This window comes from Mobula birostris, chromosome 30 (genome assembly GCF_030028105.1).
Source record: "Mobula birostris isolate sMobBir1 chromosome 30, sMobBir1.hap1, whole genome shotgun sequence".
NCBI classification, from domain to species: domain Eukaryota; kingdom Metazoa; phylum Chordata; class Chondrichthyes; order Myliobatiformes; family Myliobatidae; genus Mobula; species Mobula birostris.
The window spans coordinates 9957527-9978206 of NC_092399.1; the positions used below are offsets into that span (position 1 = coordinate 9957527).

At 40.9% G+C, this 20680-nt stretch overlaps 1 protein-coding gene across 13 annotated transcripts; it reads left to right on the top strand.

Moving 5' to 3' along the window:
• The first annotated feature begins 1486 nt into the window (after positions 1 to 1486).
• Positions 1487 to 11005, top strand: rsrp1 (arginine/serine-rich protein 1). 13 transcript variants are annotated; one of them, XR_011883613.1, is made up of 7 exons: positions 1487 to 1598; positions 3736 to 3791; positions 4442 to 5266; positions 6358 to 6521; positions 7089 to 7126; positions 8532 to 8580; positions 9430 to 9631. XR_011883613.1 is itself a non-coding variant. In XM_072247025.1 (6 exons), the coding sequence occupies exons 1-6, from the start codon at positions 1525 to 1527 to the stop codon at positions 10657 to 10659; spliced, it is 1365 nt and encodes a 454-aa protein (XP_072103126.1). In that variant the 5' UTR covers positions 1487 to 1524; the 3' UTR covers positions 10660 to 11005. The 13 variants fall into 13 exon arrangements, 8 of the variants coding, with proteins under 8 accessions (XP_072103126.1, XP_072103127.1, XP_072103134.1 ...); XR_011883611.1 differs by lacking the exon at positions 7089 to 7126 and adding an exon at positions 7338 to 7439; XR_011883610.1 differs by lacking the exon at positions 7089 to 7126 and having other exon boundaries at positions 7338 to 8580.
• Positions 11006 to 20680: the final 9675 nt, after the last annotated feature.

The window sequence follows — 20680 nt, forward strand, 5'->3', positions numbered from 1 at the left end:
TCTCCCCCCCTCTTTCTGCTTTCCGCAGGGATCGCTCCCTACGCGACTCCCTTGTCTATTCATCCCCCCCATCCCTCCTCACCGATCTCCCTCCTGGCACTTATCCTTGTAAGTGGAACAAGTGCTACACATGCCCTTATACTTCCTCCCTCACCACCATTCAGGGCCCCAGACAGTCCTTCCAGGTGAGGCGACACTTCACTTGTGAGTCGGCTGGGGTGATATACTGCGTCCGGTGCTCCCGATGTGGCCTTCTATATATTGGCGAGACCCGACGCAGACTGGGAGATCGTTTTGTTGAACACCTACGCTCTGTCCACCAGAGAAAGCAGGATCTCCCAGTGGCCACACATTTCAATTCCACGTCCCATTCCCATTCTGATATGTCTATCCACGGCCTCCTCTACTGTAAAGATGAAGCCACACTCAGGTTGGAGGAACAACACTTTATATTCCGTCTGGGTAGCCTCCAACCTGATGGCATGAACATTGACATCTCAAACTTCTGCTAATACCCCATCCGTTATTTATTTATATACACACATTCTTTTTCTCTCTCTCCTTTTCCTTTCTCTCCTTTTTCTCCCTCTGTCCCTCTAACTATACCCCTTGCCCATCCTCTGGGTTTTTCCCCCCTCCCTCTTTTCCTTCTCCCTGGGCCTCCTGTCCCATGATCCTCTCATATCCCTTTTGCCAATCACCTGTCCAGCTCTTGGCTCCATCCCTCCCCCTCCTGTCTTCTCCTATCATTTTGGACCTCCCCCTCCCCCTCCCCCTCCCCCTCCCCCTCCCCCTCCCACTTTCAAATCTCTCACTAGCTCTCCTTTCAGTTAGTCCTGACGAAGGGTCTCGGCCTGAAACGTCAACTATTACCTCTTCCTAGAGATGCTGCCTGGCCTGCTGCATTCACCAGCAACTTTTATGTGCGTTGACAAATAAAATTAACAGGCAAAAAAAAATGCGGAAGGAACTCATCAAATCAGGCAGCATCTATGGAGGGAAATAAAACCGAGGACGTTTCTGGTCGAGACCCTTCACCAGGACTGGAAAGGAAGGGCAGAAGCCAGATATGAAGGTGGAGGAAGGCATAGGATTACTTTTTGGCATGTAAATTTGATTAGTGTTTTGGGCTGGAAGATCCTCATCCAAGATACTGATATTGCCTTATGATGAAGCAGCCAGGCAGCATCAGTTGACAATTGCTCCCTAACCGCCTCATCATCATCTGCTCATATTCTACCTTTCTTCAGTCTCTGTATTTAACTGTTTCTCCTTTGGCCATCGCTCTTGATTGACAGCCGTTCTGCCCATTCGTGCTTCGAATAGACAGAAACAGCCGGGACCAAGCGCCGATTAAACGCCTCCCTGCTTTCTGATAGGCTGAATTTTCAGTCATTCTCCACATCAGCCAATGGGAATAAGGTCATGCGGAAGAGAGCCAATAACAGTGAAGTGAAGGCGGACCCCCCGGTGTCACAATGGTGATAAAAGGAGAGAAGCGCCTGTTTAGCTGCAGTTCATAAGATGGTGGCGACGGGTAGCAGGGGAGTTAGTGCCCTTGTGGAGTCCTCGGCGATTAAAGGCAATAATTGTAAACGGTAAGATCTGAAGTGACATTTTTTTTTAAATGTAGAGGTTTCGATTTAAATTACTTGCTTTTTTTTGGAAGTCTTAATTTATAAGGTCATTTTATGCGCTGTTGTTGAGTATGACGCAGTCTTTTATTGAAGGTGGACGGGGGCTTAGTCACGCAGCCAAACTCAGTTTTTGAGGTAGTTTTGGAAACAAAAAATACTGGCAAGGACAATAAAGATTTAGTCAGTGTTTCTGTCGGTGTCATTTTATCTGAGGCTAAAATGTCTTCGTCACTCTCACAACCGCCTGCCTGACCTGTTGAGCGTTTCTAACAGTTTCTGGTCATAGTTAAATATAACGTACCCGCGGTTTCTGGAATTTGTTTAAAAAAACTTTTGTACCTGAGGTATTTTGTTGTTTAGGTCGCAGAGTCAGCAGCTAAATTCGAGGGTCAACGTCTATAGGTCGGGTTCATAAAATACAGATGAGATTGGGGTCAAAGTCATTGCTTGGGCGTGCTTGGAGAGAGTGGACAGACCCAGGGTATTTGACATCGAAATGTTTAATTTCGTGAAACAATCACTATAAATCGGTAATCTATCAGTACCGAATTGTTCCTTTAACTTTTTTTTAAACCGTTGACGACAATTTGCATGACTATAGGAAGTAGAGGCTGAACCTCTAGGATCTGATGACCTTTGTCATTAAGATTATGTTAATCCTTTTATTACTTAATCGGACTGCCCCACCCTCCAACCGTTTTAGTTTCGTGAACCCTCAAGCATTGAAATGTTCTGGAAAAAGTCCTAATTCGCCATTGGATGGCAGTGGTGAGTTAATAAGATGCTCACGTAGGGACTCTTATGCTGATCCTTGGGCAAGCATTCCCTAATTGCTTCTCAAGATAGCAACTTGGTCACTTTTTGTATTGGCAGTTTCAATTTAATAAGGAAAAATGTTTTCTTAATGGGTCCAATCTAAAAATGAATGTAGCACTTCTTAAAAAGTGAACTATGATAGAGTCCAGGTAAGTTGATGGGGCCAATAGGATGGAGGTACTTGAGTATTTTCCCCTAGTGTGAAGAGAAAGTAGCACAGGTATTGCTATCCAGCATGCAAATCAAAGGACAGGATTCACTGAATTGAACTATTGCCTGGATTTTGTGGTAATGGTCAATATACAATGAAGCTTTTAGCTGGAAACATCTAGAATGCAACTGACCAATTAAATACTGTCACAAAAATCTAATAAGATGGAGTATAATGAACTGTATAGCTGCAGTTACTGGTTAGCAATCTATGGCTGTATAAAACAAAAGTCTTGTAAACTTCTAGGAGAAATATCCTACTTAAAAATTAATTCTAAAAAAATTAAAATATTTTTAATCCTGTCTAATTTGCCTTCAACTTTAATCGCATGCATATGTTACCAGTCTACCACTTTCTAAAAGTTTAAAATCTGTATAGCGTTTACTTGTACTGTTAGAATATTGTTGTTTGGCTTCCCATCCAATTTACTAATATTGTAAGTCAGACTTCCATTTAAACAAGGTCTTGACCACCTTGACAAAAGGTGGAGGTGGTGGGAAGAGTCCATTTCGGTTCTGGATCTTGAGGTAGTGTTTTGTTTAAGAAAATTGAATTTCAGTGATTTAGATTGCAGTATCAAATTTGAGCTGCAATAAGGTCAATGACTTGTTTTAAACTGGGAATTTAAAAAAAAAGTGTCTTTGACCTGGAGGCAGTGTTGGCAGTGAGTGGACTTTGGTATTGATGAAAGTAGAGTCTATGAAAGTCTGTGATTTGGGTATTGAATGTATATGGAAATAGTTATTGGAAAGGGTTTTGTGGCATACAGAGATGGATAATCAGGTTCATTTTTCAATAAGTAGGATATAAACTTTTGCGAGTTGAGTCCTCGATGGAACTTTAATTACTGTAAATTGAACTACAGATAGTATCTGCACTTTAGCAGTGTGATAATAAAAATTGCTCACTTGAAATTGTCAATTTTAACTTGTAACTTTTATTTCTTTGTGTGTGTGTATATATATCTGATGTATCTACACATGGAGAGAATTGTGTTGCAGATCAGCAGCCTCCCTGTAATTGCATAAACATAAGTGTCCCATGTTTCAATTTAATTTTTCTATGTGTTAGCAGGCCAGATTCAACTGATTTATCCTGGGAACTGATGAAAAAGAAATCCAGCTTTGGTAAGTTTGGTATTGATGTATTTTTTCCCTTCAATGCAAAGAAGGTTAAGGATTCAATTAAAATTCAGTCTCATCTATTTGATACAATAAAAAAAATCTGTACAGTACTTGGAAATTGTCCTAACTAAGGGGTTTAATTGAAATTATTTGGCCAAGAGAACCAGAAGAAAAATGGAAGATTTTGTATGTTCAATTGATCATAACATTGCTTGAAAAGAAAATCTAATATATAGCAGTTACAGTACTTTTGAAGCAGAATAAGATCTACTTGCAGTGAACTAGGAATTACTTGGAAAAGGAGATCTGTGCAGGAGAATGGAGCACTTGAACTAATATAAAGATTTTAGAGCCAGCATAGCCAAATGAGTAAGGGACTTCCTGTGTGTTAAAGTTCGAAGAAATAAAGTTGTATTTCATTTTTAGTTACTGAATTTGACTATAAATGCAGTACTAGAAAATAGCAGCTGAAATTTGTACCATTTGAATTAATTCAGTTTGTGTAAGTACTTGAAATATGGCGTTGGTATCTGGTGACTCTGCGCATGCTCTCCCGAGCAAACTGCCCTCTATGCTATCCTATACTGACTTCTCTTCTCTCTCTCTCTCTCTCTCTCTCTCTCTCCCCTCTTTCCCCCCCCCCCCCACCCCAGGTAAAATGCATTTGCATAATCTGGAACGTGAACAAATGTCTGAAATGAAGTGGGGAAAAGATAGGTGCAGTATACAGAAGAAGAAGGCTGAGAAAATTGCAATTGGTGTGGATGAATTGTGTCTTGCTTCAGATAAGCCTCAAAAGTGTAAGAGAGTGTCACGGTCCAGAACTCCAGGCTATCAGAAATGCAAAATCTTGAAGTCAGGTTCAGTATCATCTTTGGGAAGTTGTTGTTCATCTTCTGCTACCTCTCGGTCAGATTCTGTTTCATCCTCTGCCAGCTCACGATCTGGTTCGATGTCATCATCGAGTTGCTCTCGATCGAGTTCGGTATCGTCATCCTGTAGCTCTCGTTCCAGTTCAGTCTCATCTTCTGGTAGCTCTCAGTCAGATTCAATGTCCTCTTCTGGCAGTTCCAGATCAAGTTCGGTGTCCTCGTCAGGCAGTTCCTATTTGGGTTCTGTGTCCCCATTAAAAAGGTACCGATCAAGTTCAAAATACACTAATTCGGCTTCAAGGTCAAGATGTGTATCACGTGAGAAGAGATACAAAAGATTAAGAGGAACCCATTCAAGATCCCGGTCTCGAAGCTGCTCAAGGTCTTGTTACCGAAGATCAAGATATCATATGTCGTATCGGTCAGCCCTCGGGTACCGATCAAGATCTAGGTCTAGCTTGAGGTACAGAAGATCCCGCTCAGGATCAAGGTCAAGATATTCATCCAGGCGTCCAAGGAACTACCATAGTTTTATGTACAGAACCCATTCTCCACACAGAAGTCGAAGCAGATCAAGGGGAAGATCTATTCACTTAACACAAAAAGGTAGAATATATTGAAATTATAAGGAATATGAATAATCATGAATGGATGTGGGAGTAACCATTTGATCTCTTGATTTCTAGTCTTTATTCAACTGCATAAGTACTTTCCCTGAAATTTCATGATTCCTATGTCCAAAAATCCTTTGATCTGATGTTAATGAAGTTTAATGACCCTTAGTTTTCAATAGTGAAGTCCAAAAATTTACCAGAGGAAAATACTTAGTCCCAAATGGCGAAGCGATTATTTTGAGATTTCTCAATCAGAGCATCTTCCAATATATACCCTGTCTAAGTTCTTACGATTTTTGACTTTTCAGTAAGGTCTATTCATTCCTCTAAACTAAAAGCCTGGCTGTCTTGACACTCCTGCCATGCCAGGGATCAGTTCATTCCCTCTAACAAACATATGCAAGATGTGGTCTTGTTAAAGACAGATGTAATTGTAGTGAAACATCTTTACACTAGTCTATAAATAAGGCAAATGTTATCACGCTCCTTTCTGTTTACCTGCTGTAGCTACATGTTGACGTTCAGTGAGTTATTCAACGCATCCAGGTCGTTGAACATGAGCATTTCCCAACTTCTCATTCAAAGTATCCCATTTTTGTGTAAATCATTGAAGTGGCTCGCCTTGTATTTTCTAAACTAACTATTTGTCTATGTTGCTTTCTGTTTCAGCTCTTGTACAATCCTGCTAAAGCCTATATACATTTTCGTTACTTCACATTAGTTTTGTCTTTAGCAAGCTTGAAAACATTGCTTTTGATCTCTTCAGACTAACTTGTAGATAGGGAATAGATGTTGCCCCAGCACTAATCCCTAGTGGCCCACTAGTTTATCTTCCCTAAATGTTCTTGGTTAACTTGCTGTGTCCTCCAATTCCATGTGCTCTTTTCAGCAATTTTAATGGCCCCTTGTGAAAATAATTGGTATATCACATCCACAAGTTTTCCTCCTTGCAGCTTTTGCCATTTAGTTTTAGGTATTATCCTCAAAGCTCCCAATTGCCCATCAACATTTTGCATTTGGTCATGTGTTTTTCTAAGTTTGAAGGGTAGCAACCTAAAGTTTATTAATGCTGTGTTCTTTCAGATAAAAATACTTTGCTTGAAATAGCAAAGGCAAATGCTGATAAATTATTTGGAAAAAGCAATATTCAGATGCCACCTAGCCTGAAGCCTACCAATCCTTTCAGAGATGAGAATTATAATTTTGGGAAGTCCAACATTGATGCAGCTAAAGAGATGATCAGAAGGGTGAGTGATAACATTTCATTACATTGAAGAAATTTCTTTTTGCATGTTTGAATGTAGAAGGTTACTTCTGTCCAAATATTTGAACACCAACTCCTGCACTATTAGTTGTGTGATCTTAGCTATGAAGTCACCGTTGTCCATTTAAGTACATTTTGACTCTTTCATACTGGTGTTCCTGTGTTCGGGTAGAATAAATTGAGTTGTACTCCTTTTGTAACTTGGCTTTTAATTGCATTGGTTTGTTATCCAAATTGTTTTGAGCAAACTCAGTTTTACTCTAATTTCTAATGAGAAATGTAAGATACTTACAATTGTAGTCATTCCTAGATTAACATAGAAATGTTTTCTCGGCTAGGCAATGAGGAATTTCCAATTTATAGTTCTTTACAAATTCTGGACATTCCCTAAAGTGAATTCTTGGTCCTCAAGTATATTAATCATAATTGGGAGATTGTATTGTGCAGTAATGATTCAGCCAGCTTGTTTTACTCAACATGTCATTCAAACACTTTCCATATAAAAGCTATAAATTTGGTTTGTATGACTTGATTTATTTCTGTTTTATAGAAGCCTTGAAATGGACTGCACTTCTTGGAAGATATGAGGTGGTATCTTTGTATCTGCATGTGTGCAGTTATTAGGGGCAGCTTGGCCAGTGTAATAACTAAAGATGGCTTTAAAAGATGTGATTATAAATGAACCTATGGCACTATCTACACCGTAAACAAATGCATTTTATCATTATGAAAACGATGGCTTTCCATATCTGTGCGTGAGGGATGAAGCATTCTGTTTTGTATTTTTTCTTCTGATCAGGGAGCTTGTGACCTCTATCAAGCCATCTTGTAGAAGTAAGGGGAGAATGGAGAAGCTTGGTGTATTTCTTCCCAGTCAAAAGTCAAGGCAGTGCTATATTTGGTACTTCATTATACTGCATTGTCTCCTAATTAGTTTTGTCATGATACATTTTAATTCCAGCAGGCCAAATGATATTTAGTTAATCTTGATGGGAATCGAGTGACATGTGAACCATTTGCCTATGTCCATTTCATTTAAGAAGTCTGGCAGCTGACAGAATTTTGGATGGAAATAAGCAGCTTCATTGATGTTGCTGTTTGTGTAAATATACTGTTCAGCCCAGCTGCAAATTGCATTGCACACGAGCCTCTTTCCATTCACCTGTTGTAGCCCTTTTGTACATTTTCCTTTTCTCTTGTGTATTATTTCTCTTGAAAGCTATTTAACTGGGCTACTTGGGTGGTGCTATGAATAAAACAATCCATTATGCTGGTGCCATCTTTTCCCCAACTCCTCCCCTTCCATGGTGATTGCACTGTCCTTCATCTAAGATGGAGGTGACTATCCTGCACTCAAATCTGGCTTGTCCTGTATAAATCTGATTCTGTTCTTTCTGTTGGCACTTTTAACTGTGCCTATTTTCATGTCTGTAGTCTGAAATTCTTTACTCTTCTATCCATTATTTTTTTTCTGAATATGTAGGTGATATTTCTATTCCCAACTTTCCTACCAAAGTAAATCACAGATTCAATGAATTTAATTTGCCATCTAAGTGGTTAACTTTCAATATTTCATTGTTACTACTTCTAATGTGTATGTTTTGATACTATAATATTTCCAGAACCAATATTTTCAATATTGATCATTGTAGAACATTGCTTTCTAATATCTTTATCCAGTAACTCTGCATTACACCTGCTAATTTGCCTTCCATTGTTACTTCCTTGCTCCATATCATCTGATCTTTGAGAATCCCAGATCAAACTTCAGTTTACATTATGTGGATGGGAAAGAGCCATTTGTTTTTTTTTAATAATTACTTTTTATGGACTCTAGAGGCTACTTTAAACTTAGCAATTGAAAGAAATGCCAGTATAATAAGGAAAGGTTTTTGCCGTGATTGATTGCAACAGTAGGTAGGCATGGTGTTACTTCTATTAGCACTAACACTGTCAACAGTTCAACACAACTGACTTTGCTTTTCAAACTTAGGCAATCCATGTTAACCAAATTGTTCATCCAGATGACCCATCAATAACTAGTTAAGTATAAACTTACATTTTTAGTAAAAACCATTTATATAGACAAGAATCAGCCTTGAACTTGATAGTTTGGATCATAAGATGCAATTGTACAAAGATCAGTTTGCTAAGGGAACACTAACTACCTGCTCTCTGTAGGGTTGAGCCATAAATAAAATTAATGTTTGCACATTTTAATAGCATTGCACTACCCCTGCTTTGGCCTATGATCCAAGAAACCTGTCGTGTTTCAGACACCTGTTTCCTAGCGGAATTTAATGTTCAAATTGGCTTGAATTTAAACAGCTCACAGCCCAGCTTTAATTGGAATGTGTCTTGCTACTACCTCAGTTTTGTTCAGAGCAGGAGTCTACCCTCAAAAGATACTGAATTGACTGATAATAGCTATGTAATAGCTGAAGTTAAGGTATGAGGCATTATTGGATGCAGAATGGAGGGTGCTTTGCTCTGCATGTTAATAGTGCACTTGACCTTGGAGTGATAGATCTAATACTGGGCCAGAAAGCCCACTTGTTACTCATAAACAGAAGGTAAACAAAACTATCATGCCATGCTTTATGCAGCAATGATGTATTTTACTTGGAATAACATTTTTAGTTCGCAATGTCTGGAACACAGTTAAAGTATTAAGTAGTTTAAATAATGACACTCAAGTCTACATAACTTGGATCAGTCCTTGATGTTGGTTATCTATGATTTCCCATTGATAAATCACTTAGTTCCTTCAAGGGCACTGAGGCATATGAAGCTGAGGTTTGACTAATTTCTGCTGTTGGATTTGGTATTGTCCATGCATAACTTCTGTTCTAGGATTTTCTTGTCCTCATAACTTATTCACTGTGTTCCAGGAGGTTTTGAATATCAGATCATTGCCGAAGAAGAGGCCAACGTTTTTTGAAGATAAGTTCATTGGCTTTATAGCCTAGAATATGTTATCAACATGGCTGCATTCAGTTGTACACTCAAATATCATTTGACACATTACAGAAAGTGCTTGAAAGCATTTGTGCTCTTAATGGGAATTACCATGGAACCAAATAAATGCTTATGGTAATTCAGACTGGTGTAAATCTTGTTACAGATTTCAAGTAATTTGTACTCAAACTTGATTAGAAATTTTAGAACCTCAGCATTACAAATTTCAATCTTTATTCTTTGTTGAATATGCTAAAGTGAGGTTCATGTTTTCTGAATTGTTGGCCATTTGGTGCACATTTTCAGAGCTAGTATAGTGCCAAGCTGCAAGAATCAGTATCAACTTTCCTGCAGATTCTACCACAACAGGTAGAATGATAGTGACATGTATTTTGAAATCTACTGATAGAGTAATGGGTTTGTCCAACCAGTGCTACATGTTTTAACTCTGATTGTTAATCACAGTTTTCATTGGATTGGACTTTGTTTTTCTAATGCAGAAACAAGCAAATGAAGATGAAGAGGATGAACCAGTTCAGAAGTTAGGAAGTGCCCCTTCTAGATCGGAAACAAACCACTGGATAGCCTTCAGTGTTAAAGTAAGTAGACACTTTAAAATAAAGAATATTGATTGAATATTAAGCAAAATTTACTAAAACAGTAGCAACTTCTCATTCAATGGTGTTCTCCTTGTCTGATGCTGGAGATTATACACTGTATGTAATTTAAATTTTGACTGGTTTCCTGCCCATGAAGCATTGCTTTGTGTATTGAGTGATGGGCTTCAGCTCAAGACTACCTCAGTTATTTTTGAAACCTGTGGTAGCTTGCATTTCTACGTATCACTTCTGTGTAATTAGATCAAATTGATAAATCTATTGCATTGTGGTTCTGGAGCAATGTTGGCATAGGCTGACAAACTTGTGTATTTAAATTCCTGTAGTTAAAATGTAACTTCCATGCAGACTATTACGATGACCCTTGGAATTTACTTACGTAGTCTCATTATTTTGCAGAATGCGGTAGCAAAACCATTGAATCAAAAGTCACCAAGTGGCCCTGTTAAAGGGTCTCCTGAGAATAAACAGAAAAGAAGCCCATATGGACAGTGGGTACCGGTACAGAGTGGTCATAAGAGTGGTGGTAGAACAAAGATACAGTGAAGGTTCAGAATAGTGTTTAAAATTTAAAGTGCATTTGTAATCAGTTATTTTAAGCCAGCTGGATTGAATTTTGTCATGAAACTTGGCATGATTTGTGAAACTTGTATCATAAATGTGAAACTTTGGAGCCAGTTAAAGTTTTGTATAAATGTTATGCATTTATTTGGATTAACACTTCTCTGTAACATGTTGTGCAGATACTGAGCAATGTTTAGTATATGATAAATCTTCTGAAATAATACACAGGTAAGGGAAGTAATTTACCAAGATTTCACATGGGGCTTTGTGACAAAATACTTTTTTGTAAATTTTTTTTCAGAATTCAATAAAGATAATTTATAAATGACTTTTTCTGACTTGGCCTGCAAGTTAATTATGAGAAATCTACATGAAGGTCAAAGAGAAATTTAGAGTACATGCATGTCGCCATGTACAACCCCAAGATATTTTTCTGCAGGTATACTTAGCAATTCCATGGAGTGGTGACTCTGAATAGGATCAATGGATAACAAACTGCCAATACAAATGTAAATAAATAATAAATGAGCATGAAATAACATGATAAAGAGACCTTGGAGTGAGGCCATTAGTTGTGGGAATGCCAGAAGTAGAAGTACTGTAGTTATCCCTTTTTGTTCAAGAGCCTGGTGGTTGAGGGGTAGTAACTGTTCTGAACCAGGTGGTCTGAGTCCTGAGGCACTTGTACCTGCTATCTGATGGCAGCAGCAAGAAGAAGAGCATAGCCTGGGTGGTGAGGATCTTTTCATGGATCCTGCTTTTCTATGGCAGTGCTTCATGTAGATATGCTCAATGCTTGGGAGGAATTTACTTGTGATGGACTGGGCTAAATCTGCCACCTTGTGTAGGACTTGCTGCTGAAAGGCTTTGGTGTTCCCATACCAGGCTATAATGTAGTCAGCACATTGTCCACCACACATCTATAGAAGTTTGCCAAGGGTTTTACTGGAGGATCTGGAGAGTTGGGCAGCATCTGTGGAGGGGAATAAACAGTTTGGTGCTAAGACGCTTCAGATGGAAAGGAAGGGAGCATAAGCCAGAATAAAGTGAGGGGGAGATTGTACATTGGCAGATGATAGGTGGGGGGGGGTGGTCAGATGAAGTTGGAAGCTAGGAGGTGATGAAGTGCTGAAGATGGGATCTGATAAGAGTGGGTCAGGGTAGGAAGGGCACCAGAGGGAGATGATGGGCAGGTGAAAATTGAGGGGAAAGCAACCTATTCTCTCAGACCAACCCCACAGTAAAATACTCCATTCACACACTTCAAGATCGTTAATTTGCACATCCACTGAGACGGATCCTTGTGTAGACAAATGCATCTGTAGGACTACATTCTGATTTTAAGTTTAATGGAAATGATGTTTGAAGGAGTTGGCTTGAAAACAGGATACTGCATCACTTGTGATTTTTGATATAAATTTCAACATGGACCACAATATTCTTAAAAATGAGCCTTGCACAAATAAGGCTTTGTTATCCTTTTCTGTGAAGATATCCTGTAACTGTGCAAGCAAGCTCTTTGTTTTGGTGAAATTACAGAAATTAAATATAGGTGAGTACTTGGTCAAATCTCGTATCCCTGTTTTCTCCTTTGTATTGCTTCACATTCACTTAGTTGAGGTACCTGATTTCTGACTGCAGCCTCTGTCCAATGAAAGGTGTGAATGTCTTTATTTTTCTTGTGATCACAAGACTCTTGGATATTGATAATGCAAAATACTGCAAGTCTAGTTCTTTGGTTTATTGATGACCAATGGTAGGTGAGCTGTGCAGCCTTGGTTGCGACATCGACCAGTCCCTCCTGTTGAGGTGTCGCCTGTTACAGCTACCTAGGGAAGGAGGTGGTGTGTGCACTGGAATTGCAGCCTGAAGATCAGGTCCTCAGGCTGTGACATCACCTGTTAAAGCCATACGGGAAGGAGGCAGTGTGGGAGTGAACAGAGGCATGAGGGGTGAATGGGAATCCATACGGGGTTGGAGTCTGGCCATTATAGGCCAGCTACCCAGTGGGTGCTGCTCTCATGTGTTTTTCTCAATGGAAGATGAGCAGGATTTCCTTCGGCTGCAGGAGATGAGGAACTGCTGCATGCTTATTCTTTCAAGAACATGGCTAAGCGCAACATCCCATGCACCATCAATCTTCTAGCTGTGCCACTAGGGCTTTTCTGCTAATATTTTGTGATTATGTGCTTTCATAACAGTGTGTGCTGTGTGACTGTATGTATGTATGCAGCTTAATGTGAAAAAGACTAAGGAGCTGGTGGTAGACCTGAGGAGAGCTAAGGTACCGGTGACCCCTGTTTCCATCCAGGGGGTCAGGGTGAACATGGAGGATTACAAATACCTGGGGATACGAATTGACAATTAACTGGACTGGTCAAAGAACACTGAGGCTGTCTACAAGAAGGGTCAGAGGCGTCTCTATTTCCTGAGGAGACTGAGGTCCTTTAACATCTGCTGGAGGATGCTGAGGATGTTCTACGAGTCTGTGGTGGCCAGTGCTATCATGTTTGCTGTTGTGTGCTGGGGCAGCAGGCTGAGGGTAGCAGACACCAACAGAATCAACAAACTCCTTCGTAAGGCCAGTGATGTTGTGGGGATGAAACTGGACTCTCTCACGGTGGTGTCTGAAAAGAGGATGCTGTCCAAGTTGCATGCCATCTCGGACAATGTCTCCCATCCACTACATAATGTACTGGTTGGGCACAGGAGTACATTCAGCCAGAGACTCATTCCACCGAGATGCAACACAGAGCATCATAGGAAGGCATTCCTGCCTGTGGCCATCAAACCTTACAACTCCTCCCTTGGAGGGTCAGACACCCTGAGCCGATAAGCTGGTCCTGGACTTATTTCCTGGCATAATTTACATATTACTATTTAACTATTTATGGTGTTATTACTATATTATTTATGGTGCAACTGTAACGAAAACCAATTTACCCCAGGATCAATAAAGTATGACTAATACTAATAATAATAATACTAATGTACATTTAGTTGTATGCATGCGTATGGTTGAATGGCAATTGAACCTGAGTCTGAGTTCTGTGTAGTTTGCTGTGCTTCAGTTCTGGAAGACTACCCTTACACAACGGCTCATCCGCTGCTACCTCAGTGCTAATAACCAAGGCCAAATCTCACTTGAACGATATGTGCCAGGAAAGTCGTAAGGTTTGTCCATTTATTGCCTGTTTTCTTTTGGAGACTCCATCATTAATTACTAATGTTAAAAGCATGTAAAGATTTTCCTCTTCTTTGTCAAATATTTCTGAGTTACAGTATTTAGTTCATGGAAGAACACCGGTTTTTTTTGTGAGATTATATGACTTTGGATGTGATTGCACTCAACAATGCTGCTCCATTTTGTTGTGTATTTAATATTTGAGTAATCTTATATATTGTTTGATTAAGCATTCTTATTCATTTAAAGAGGTAATTATGGGTTATATGTTTTAATACGTCAACACGCTACCACGTGACACGTGCGCGGCTCACTTAAAGTAAACACGAAGTCGGGTCACATTTCGGACTCCCGTGTCTTCCTTTGAATAAGTTTTAATGTTTTGAAATTACAAAACATAACACACTTCCCTGCTTTTGAACATTTACAAACTTGGGCGTTGCTTCTGGCTGACAGTTTTCTTCCTTTGCTGTTCTCTAAGCGGGGGTACCCAGGACTCCCACTAGATGGCAGCAACAGAACAACACACAACTTGCTTTTACCATAACTGTTTAACCATAGAACAATTACAGCAGGGAAACAGGCCATCTCGGCCCTTCTAGTCCGTGCCGAACTCTTACTCTCACCTAGTCCCACCGACCTGCACTCAGCCCATAACCCTCCATTCCTTTCCTGTCCATATATCTATCCAATTTAACTTTAAACAACAACATCGATCCTGCCTCAACCACTTCTGCTGGAAGCTCGTTCCACACAGCTACCACTCTCTGAGTAAAGAAGTTCCCCCTCATGTTACCCCTAAACTTTTGCCCTTTAACTCTCAACTCATGTCCTCTTGTTTGAATCTCCCCCACTCTCAATGGAAAAAGCCTATCCCCGTCAACTCTTATCAATCCCCCTCATAATTTTAAATACCTCTATTAAGTCCCCTCTCAACCTTCTACATTCCAAAGAATATAGACCCAACTTGTTCAACCTTTCTTTGTAACTTGGGTGATGAAACCCAGGTAACATTCTAGTAAACCCTTTCTGTACTCTCTTTATTTTGTTGACATCTTTCCTATAATTCGGTGACCAAAACTGCACACAATACTCCAAATTTGGCCTCACCAATGCCTTGTACAATTTCAACATTACATCCCAACTCCTATACTCAATGCTTTGATTTATAAAGGCCAGCATACCAAAAGCTTTCTTCACCGCCTTATCCACATGAGATTCCGCCTTCAGGGAGCATTATTCCTAGATCCCTCTGTTCTACTGCATTCTTCAATGCCCTACCGTTTACCATGTATGTCCTATTGTGATTAGTCCTACCAAAACGTAGCACCTCAACATTTATAAGCATTAAACTCCATCTGCCATCTTTCAGCCCACTCTTCTAACAGGCCTACATCTCTCTGCAAGCTTTGAAAACCTAGTTCACTATCCACAACTCCACCTACAAGGATGATCTGCATACTTACTCATCCAATTTACCACCCCATCATCCAGATCATTAATGTATATGACAAACAACATTGGACCCGGTACAGATCCCTGAGGCACACCACTAGTCACCGGCTAATCTATTTTTTTCAAACTCAGATTTTTAGAAATAAATGTGTCCAAAAAATCACTGAGTGCTATTTAAATAATTTCAGAATGCTTTATATATATATTTATATATATATACAGCACAGAATCTGGCCCTTTTGGCCCACTATGTTTGTCGAACATGGACTACTGTAATTTCACTAACCAGCATTCGGTCTGTATCCTGCTATACCTTGCCATTTTAAGTGCTCATCCAAATACTGATTAAATATTGTGAGAGTACCCGTCTCCACTGTCCTCTTGGACACTGCATTCTAGATTGCGACTACCCTTGCATGGGTGGCACTGTGTAGTGTAGTTGTTAGCACAGCACTTTACAGTCCATTTGACACAGGTTCAGTTCTCGCTGCGGCCAGTAAGGAGTTTGTATGTTCTCCCTGTAACCACATTGGTTTCCTCCGGGTGCTCCAGTTTCCTCCCACAGTCCAAATTCGTACCGGTTGGTAGGTTAATTTTCATTGTAAATTGTCCCTTGATTAGGCTAGGATTAAATTGGGGGGGTGGTTTGCTGGGAGGCACGGCTCAAAGGGCCACACTGTATCTCAATGCAAAAAAAATCCTCCTTTAGTCGCCCCTCTAATTTCTTGCCACTCACCATAAACCCTCTGTTCTTAATCACCTCTGCCAGCAGAAGATTCTGACTACCTCCCCCGACAGGCTGTCAGTTTTGTAGTCAAATATCAGGTTTTCAATCTTCCACCCACAGCTCCACTGAGTTTCCTGCACTCCAAGCTCAGCCATGTGCTCTCTTCTCAGAATGGGACCATTGCACTCCTGGAAAATCTCCTCGGCACCCGTCTCCCATGCAATCACTCCATTCCTATAGCATATTGAAAAGTGTGCACAATATTCTAGCTGTGACCAAATCGACATTTCACGCAGAGTACTATGACCACAATGCTCTTTTATTCTATCCTCTGGCCAATGAAGGCCAATATCCCAAGTGCCTCAATGGATGCACCTCGGTCCCTCTGTCCTTCAGTGTTCTCCAGGGTTCGACCATTCGTGCTATATGATCTAACCTTATTTGATCCACATCTTGGTTGGCATAGACCAGCTGAGCCACAGGGTCTTTTCCTTTCTGTGTAACTATGATTCACCTGCCCCAACACTGGCGCTCCCCCTCTGCCACCTGTCCCGTAGCATTCCACCTTCACCATTCCCAACATCCTCTGCTCCCGCCAGATTTACAAACTCACTCTCTGCCCCACTTTGACAAATACAGTACTGTGCAAAAGTCTTGGGCACCTGAGCTATATACATTTCTATGACTCTAAGTCATTTGGACAGTACTGTGTGTACGGATGAAGGGTATTGCATGTTTGCAATAAATTACTCTCTATTTAGTTTTCCTTCATACTTATTGCGGACACTTTGTTGGGGAGTAAGTTACAGAGGTTGTAAATTCAAATGCAATTACAGCTATGATTATCAAGAGCTCCTGCTTCCATCGGGAAGAAGGTCCCACACCAGCAGGTTCAGGAACAGTTTTTACCCTTCAACTGTCAGGTGCCTAAATTAGCATGGATATCTCCACACACTTCAACTCTGAACCGACTCAACAACCTATGGACTCACTTTCACTCTGCGCCTCATGTTCTCAGTATTTAATGAGCTGCACATTCTGACATCTGTGGTCTCTTGCATCTCCAGTACTGTACTGTAGTTTCTAATTTTCTATGCACCTATACTTCCAGCAGGGGGCAGACGCTGGCTGTTCTTGCTTGATGCAGTCCCTCATTTTTACAACAGGACCCTCCCACATCATTCAAATGAAGCACAATGAGAAACAGGGTGGCAAGGATCTGAAAGCTGACTAACTGCACACACCATATGAGCTGAGCCTAATCTTAACTTCACCTAGGATTTATGGATGTATATTTCTTAGTAATGATCTCTTCTCATTGCTACCATCAGTCATAGTCTAAGTCATAGTCATACTTTATTGATCCTGGGGGAAATTGGTTAAGATTTTCCAGGAAGCCTGAAGGCACACACTCAGCGATTCAGGAACAGCTTCTTCCCCTCTGCCATCCGGTTTTTGAACCCATGAACACTACCTCACTACTTTTTAATTTCTGATTTTGCACGACTTATTTAACTTAACTATTTAATAGGTGCCAAAACGGTTTTGCTGTGATGCGTCTAGTGTGGCAGTGTAGTGAGCAGTGCTTGTCAGTCTCACTTTCAGGTTCCACTGCTGGCTAGCAAAAAGGAGAGCTGAATATGTGGGTCTCTCCCTGCCAGTACATAGCCACTCCAACAGCAAGCCTCATGTAGTGCTTCCTCGCTGGCGATACACGGAAACGTGCCTCCTTTCAGACGCGGGCTGAACTACAGAGGATGGGGAGGAGGTCTGGCCCCTGCACACGGAGCACACAGGCCCACTAGTGTGTGGACATGCCCCGGTGCTCGTGAACCAGATCCCCAGTTATGGACAAGTAACCCCACTACCTTGGGAGAGATGAAGGCTACGGGAGTAAACCCAGACAACAGATCCAGAGTGGAGCCCCTAAGGCTGCTAGAAGTCAATGAACATCCTTCTGGCAGCTCCTGCAGCCAAATGCATTACTTCATAAGCTTTCCTTTGGACTACACTGGTGAGGCCGAGAGGGGAATCTAGACAACTGGGCATCTCAGGATCTCCATACCTTCCACCCAGGCTTGTGATGATGATCACCATCACCCCATTGTCCTCCCAGACAGACGGATGCCAACCACAATATCTATATTCACTGTTTTTTTTCCCTATTATTGGGTATTATATTGTACTGGTGCCACAGAGTTAACAAAATTCCACTTCATAAGCTGGTAATACTAAACCGGATTCTGATTCAGGAACAGTGCCCTGTTCTCAAGAGGGAGAGTAAGCAGCCAGAGGTCAAGGTGAATAGGTAGGAGTGCGCTGGGGGGGGGGGGGGAAGAGGCCCTGTGCAGTGAGTGTTCGGAGTTAGGGAAGAACCTGAAGAGCAGGACCTCTATAGGACTAATGTCTGGATTCCTCCCAGCGCCAGATGCTAGTCAGGGCAGGAATATGATAACAGCACAGATGAATAAGTGGCTGAGGAACTGGTGCTGGGGGCAGGGTAGAAGATCGGCTGACTGGCAGGAGGCAAGGAGAGGGAATACAAAGGGACTTTAATGGTTGGCTTCCAGTGACTAGTGGTGTCCCGCAGCGGTCAGTATTGGGACGACAGCTTTCCATGTTATATGTCAGCAGTCTGGATGATGGAATTGGTGGCTTTGTGGCCACATTTGCAGATGATACGAAGGTAAGTGGAGGGGCAGGTAGCATTGAGGAAGCAGGGAATTTGCAGAAGGACTTGGACAGATAGGGAGAATGGGCAACGTGGCAGATGGCAAATAGTGTAAGGAACTATATGCTCATGCACGTTGATAGAAGGAAAAAAGGTGCAGAATATTTTCTAAATGGAGAGAAAATTCAGAGTAGATTTAATATCAAAGTACATATACAGTATGTAGTGTATTTAATATTTCAGTAATATCGCAAATATATTGTTTGATTAAGCATTGTTTGTTGTTTACGTAATTCATTATGGCTTATATGTAAAAGTACATGAATGGCATACGTCATTACACCACCATGTCAAAAGTGAGTGCCTCACTAAAGAAAAAGTTAGTAGACCATCATCCCAGCCAATGGGGTGTGTTTTTCTTTCAATTAGCTCCTGGAGTTACAAACATAAAGTGGTGATGAGGAAGTTTTACAACGAACCTGAAACGATGATCTATCTGTTGAAGAGCAGCATGTTTTTCTTCAGAAGGGGGAGAGAGAGAAAAACGTTTGAGTTTAAAGAAAGCGCAGCAGATCGAGCAGCTTGTTGTACACTGTTCCGGACGCTAGAGATGCAGAAAAGCACCACTCCGTCTCTGGGAACGGCCTGCATTGCCTTGGCAGAGGATTCATGTGGATTTTTCCAGACCATTCATGGGCACAAATTTCATGGTAGTAGTGGATGCTGCTACAAAGTGGCCAGAAGTATTCCAATAGTCTCCCTTGTACACTGCTGATGTGTTGAGAAGTCTCCTCTCAAGGACTGGCATTCCAAAGCACCTAGTTAGTCACAATGGACCACAGTTTGTTGTGGAACAGTTTCAATTATTCCTGAAAATGAATGGAATAAGACATCTTACATCTGCACCGTACCACCCAGCTACAAATGGCTCGGCGGAAAGGTTTTTCCAGTCTAATGAACACACTGTGAGCAATGTCAGGAGAACACACGACACAGACACAGAATCAGAAGCTCACCAATTTCCTCCTTGCGTATCGCAATGCAGCACACTCCACAGCCAACAACTCACCAGCTGTGCTGTTCCTGGGCCGTCCCTTGTGCTCACGCTTCGGCCTCCTCCAACCCAATCTTGGAGTATGCTGGATAAACAGTGAGACAAACTGAGGGCTCCTCAAATAAGGAAGTTTGATGTTTCATTGGTAAAGGACTACAGAGGAGATCAAAAGTGGGGATTTGGAAAGATTGAAGACAGAACTGGACCACTCTCCTACACAGTGAGGATGTTATCTGGATCAGCAGAGGAGAGCAGAATCAATTGGTAGAGAAGAAAGTTGTCCAGAGTTGTTAGAACTACTTCCTGCAGTCCCAGAGTCAACTCGTGCAATGACCACGGAGGAGGCCCCAGGACCTGAGGTTGTTTCACAGCCGCAAGTCTCACCTGCCAAGCAGAGTGAACCCCCCCTTGTCAGGAAAGACATTATCCCACTGAAGAAACCCTCAACAATTAAATCTTTAGGCCTGAATGGGACAATTTAAAATTTCCTGTTCTGTGGATGTCTCTATATTAGTTGTATTATACAGTATACTCTGTATTAATAAGATGACTAGAGAGCAATATGTTACATATTTGAGTTAAGATGCATTCTATATTGAGTAGCAGTTTATAGCTAAGCAGGGAGAAGAGTTGAGTATTTAATATTACAGTAATATTTGAGTAATATTGTAAATATATTGTTTCATTAAGCATCCTTTGTTGTTTACAGATTATATTTAAAAATACATGAATAGCATATGTCATTATGCAAGGACATTGTAAGAGAACACCTCACTAAAGAAAAAGTAAAGAGACATTCATGTGGACTCCTGTTTTTCTTTCAATTAGTTTCTGTAGTTTCAAAACATGTCACCATATACAACCCTTATTTATGTTGCAACTAATCATAATGACTACAAGAAACACAGTAGA

Excerpts from the sequence above, each read along its gene's own strand:
- rsrp1 (XM_072247025.1), top strand. The coding sequence starts at position 1,525 with ATGGTGGCGACGGGTAGCAGGGGAGTTAGTGCCCTTGTGGAGTCCTCG. Across the intron at positions 3,792-4,441 it reads GAAAAAGAAATCCAGCTTTG|GTAAAATGCATTTGCATAAT; the intron begins GTAAGTTTGGTA and ends CCCCCACCCCAG. Across the intron at positions 6,522-9,996 it reads CTAAAGAGATGATCAGAAGG|AAACAAGCAAATGAAGATGA; the intron begins GTGAGTGATAAC and ends TTTCTAATGCAG.